At 54.8% G+C, this 4,041-nt stretch overlaps 1 protein-coding gene across 1 annotated transcript; it reads right to left on the bottom strand.

The window, feature by feature from the left end:
• Positions 1 to 1,360: 1,360 nt before the first annotated feature.
• Positions 1,361 to 3,387, bottom strand: ADRB2 (adrenoceptor beta 2). The gene has a single exon (XM_039239410.1). The coding sequence runs from the start codon at positions 3,180 to 3,182 to the stop codon at positions 1,926 to 1,928; it is 1,257 nt and encodes a 418-aa protein (XP_039095341.1). The 5' UTR covers positions 3,183 to 3,387; the 3' UTR covers positions 1,361 to 1,925.
• Positions 3,388 to 4,041: the final 654 nt, after the last annotated feature.

Below are 4,041 nucleotides of genomic sequence, written 5' to 3' on the forward strand. Positions count from 1 at the left end.
AGCTTCATGAGCGGGTAAAATGGCAATGAACCTGCAGCCTGATCCTCTCCAGGCTGGCGTTGCCAAGGAGGACAGTCCACTCCGTCAAACCTGAGCCAAGCTCTGGCTCAGACGCACGAGCAAAAATAGAAAGGGGGTGGGAGAAGAAATGTGTTTACTTTTGTGATTTTCCCTCATGCGCCTCTTAAGGGTATTAGAATCTCTCCACAAAAAGGCAGTAGTAGACTCACGGACCTCGCCTTCATTGATAAACCTGACCAAACAAACAATGCACCTCCCTGCAAATACAGTCATTGTCAGGGCAGCTGGAAGGTCAGTTCGGAAGGCAGCATGGCGGTGGGGGGAGGGGGGGCGGGGGTGGCGGTGGAGGGAAGAGTGATGGTCTGGGGTCCGTTACTAACTGGGTGACCCACGGAAAATCCCTCTTGGATGCTTTGCAAAATCAAGCAATTGCATTAGACAGAATCTAAAAATCTATTTAGATTTGTGAAGCTGATATCTGCAGATCTCAACCTGGGGTGATCTAACCCCAACCAAGGACTATTTGGCAGAGTTCCGGAGACATTTTTGGTAGTCACAATTCAGAGGGTGCTCCTGGCATCTAATGGGTAGAAGCCGGGGAGGCTGTTGAATGGCTGACAAGGCAGAGGATGGCCCCCACCACTGAGAACTACCTGGCCCCAAATGTTGGTAGTGCCAAGGCTGAGAAATCTTGCTTTATACTGAAGCGAGGAGGGGCCAAAGGGAGAGGAGGGGCAAAGAGACAGAAGTAGAGAAGGAGAAGGGGTTAAAATCCTGTTTCCCGGGTCATGAGGTATTCATCGGTTAAGTGTTTTCCAGTTTTCTCCCTACGACCAATACCCTCTCACTTTGCTCTGGAATACACGGCTGTGTTCGAGTAGCTTTTTCATAAGAACTCCTTTCTTTATCTTTCAAATGCCGAACCCTGGTGGAGTACAAAGATCTCCACTATGAGTTGCAGCGAATATATAACATAAGCAGCTATCAGAACTAGCAAGTGGGTGGTGAGGGTGCCTGGAGGGACCAAACATGTCTGTAACTCTGTTTCTGTGAGTCAGTGTTTCTCATGTAACAACACAGAATAATCACCGTAGGACTAGCGAGACGAGCTATGCTGTCAGCAGGCAGAACTGCTTTGAGGAGCTGGATTATGAAGGCTACAGGTTCGCGGCGGCAGACTCAAAGGCAAACGAAAGGGTTAAGCAATCAGTGCAGGGCATTCTCATATCATTCCATATTAAGTCCCTGGGCAGTTAATACAAAGAGTTACCTGCGGTTTCCAGTGGGGGAGGCGACCACACTCCAGTCAAGGGGTTTTAGAGAAACAGGTGCAATGAAGTCACGGTCAAACAATTTATTTACTGTAAACTTTAGACTTTGCTCAGGAAAACAACCGAAGCTGCCCCTCAAATCCCTGCCTACGACACCCTGTTTGAGCAAATAAGAGGAGCGGGGGTGGGGGGGAGAGTCCGTGTTCACAGCTGAAAGGTCTGAGATACTCAAGGTCCTCCAGTGCAAAAGGGTGCAGGAAGGAAGGGTTCCTTCGGATACACATTACTAGCAGCAATATATATTACCCCTAATACTTGGCCAATGAGGTAGATCCACGGAAAAGTCATCAAAATAGAGCAGCCCCAGGTCCTCTGGGACTGAAGCCCTTCAGACACAAATTTACACGTTCCATGCAAAAAGGAACTGAACTGTACAAGAAACAATCGCTCGAATATGTTTTCTCTCTTTTTTTTTTACAGCTTAAAAAAATAATAAAAAAAAAAAAGCAGAAGGCTGTCCTTCCTCCTGCACATCTCTATACGGTTTTATTCTAAGTTTATTACACTCAAGTTAAATAGTCTATTTAGTGTTTTGTTGGGGGGAGGGGTTCATAAAAAGTAGAAAAACCCACATTACAGCAGTGAGTCCTTTGTGCTACCATTCCTCCCTTGTGAATCAATGCTATCGTTAGGCACAGTACCTTGAGGGTTCACAAGGTCTTCCGTGCCTGGGGGGTCCTCACACAGCACTTCGCTGTCTTTCTCCTGCCCCAGGGGACCTCCGCTCTGTTCCCCAACATAGTCCGTTCTGCTGTTACTGTTGTTGGAGTAGCCATTCCCATAGGCCTTCAGAGAAGACCTGCGCAGGCACAGGAGCTCCTGGAAGGCAATCCTGAAGTCTGGGCTCCGGCAATAGATAAGGGGATTGAAGGCAGAGTTGACATAGCCCACCCAGTTGAGGAGGATGTAAACTTCCTTAGGGATGAGGTTATCCTGGATCACGTGCACTATGTTGACGATGAAGAACGGCAGCCAGCACAGAGTGAAAGTGCCCATGATGATGCCCAAAGTTTTGAGGGCTTTGTGTTCCTTCAAGCAGAACTTGGAGGCCCTGCGATGTCCGTGCCCACTCCGCCCATCCTGCTCCACTTGGCTGAGGTTTTGGGCGTGGAAGCGGCCTTCCGATTTGTCGATCTTCTGGAGCTGCCGTTGGGCCACCTGGAAGACCCTGGAGTAGACGAAGACCATGACCACCAGGGGTAAGTAGAAGGACACAATGGAGGAGGCAATGGCATAAGCTTGGTTCGTGAAGAAGTCACAGCAGGTCTCCTTGGCATAGCAGTTGATGGCTTCCTGGTGGGTGGCCCGGTACCAGTGCATCTGGATGGGCAAGAAGGAGGTCAGGCCCGACACGATCCACACCATCAAAATGACCACCCGGGCCTTATTCTTGGTCAGCAGGCTCTGGTACTTGAAGGGCGATGTGATGGCAAAGTAGCGATCCACTGCGATCACGCACAGGGTCTCAATGCTGGCCGTGACGCACAGCACGTCAATGGAAGTCCAAAACTCACACCAGAAGTTGCCAAAGGTCCACATTTTCATGATGATGTGGCTGGCCCCAAAAGGCACCACCGCCAGGCCCATGACCAGGTCAGCACAGGCCAGGGAGGTGATGAAGTAGTTGGTGACCGTCTGCAGTCGCTCGAATTTGGCGATGGCTGTGATGACCAAAACGTTTCCAAACACGATAGCCAGGACGATGAGCGACATGACGATGCCCATGCCCACCACCCACGCCTCGTCTCGTTCCTGCGAGCCGTCCTGGTCCGGCGCGTGGCTTCCGTTGGGCGCCAGCAAGAAGAGGCTGCGGTTCCCGGGCTGCCCCATGGCGCTCAGGCTGGCAGGTGAGCGCACTGGCTGCCGGCGCACCGGCCGCGCCTCAGCGGGCGGACCTCCTGCGCGGCGCCGCGGGCAGCGAGCCGACGCCCGGAAGCCTCATTCAGCGGCCGTGGGGTGGCTGTGCCGGGGCCGCGTCCTGCACTCAGCTGGTGGGTTGCTCTGGGCTCCCCGTTCGCGTCGGACCCAGCCTGCGCGCTGGTGAAGCCGCCCGGGATTGCGCGCTGCCCGTTATGTGCACAGGACTTTAGGGAACTGCCCTCGCGGTGACGTGCGACAACTTTCCGCCAATGGCTGGCGGGCAGCCCCAAAGGGGCGAGGCCCCGTCCCCTTCCCGCCCGCCCTCCCCTCTCCCGCCCCTTCCCGGGGCTGGCCCGGGCGGGGCCCGGCTGCTCCCCTGGGGCAGGCGGGCCACCTCTCCCTGCGCGCTCCCTGGCTGGCCCGGGAGGCCCGCAGCCGGGGCTGGCGTGCGCACCAGCGGATCTGGGGGCTTGGGGCTCTTTGGGGGCTGCTACCTGCCTGGCCCGCGAGCCTGGCCCGCCCCTCCCCAACATTCGGAAACAGAGACGACAGTGCCCACCCGGACACGCACCGACAGGCACACATGCACCCCGACAGACATGCTCAGGCTTATACGGAACCACAGCCACTGACACGGAGACACACCCGTCCAGCGCACCCACAAGCACACTCGCGCCCGCGCGCGCACAGAAACCCACAGGCACACAGTCACCCCTGTCCAACAGAGACGCAGCCAAGAAACAGACACAGAAGCACCCAGAGGCACAAAGGCACGGGCACACACACAGGAAGAAGTAAACACCACAGAACGCTCACTTGGAGAGCGCCA

This window comes from Hyaena hyaena, unplaced genomic scaffold (genome assembly GCF_003009895.1).
Source record: "Hyaena hyaena isolate Hyena2069 unplaced genomic scaffold, ASM300989v1 scaffold_157, whole genome shotgun sequence".
In the NCBI taxonomy this organism is placed as follows: domain Eukaryota; kingdom Metazoa; phylum Chordata; class Mammalia; order Carnivora; family Hyaenidae; genus Hyaena; species Hyaena hyaena.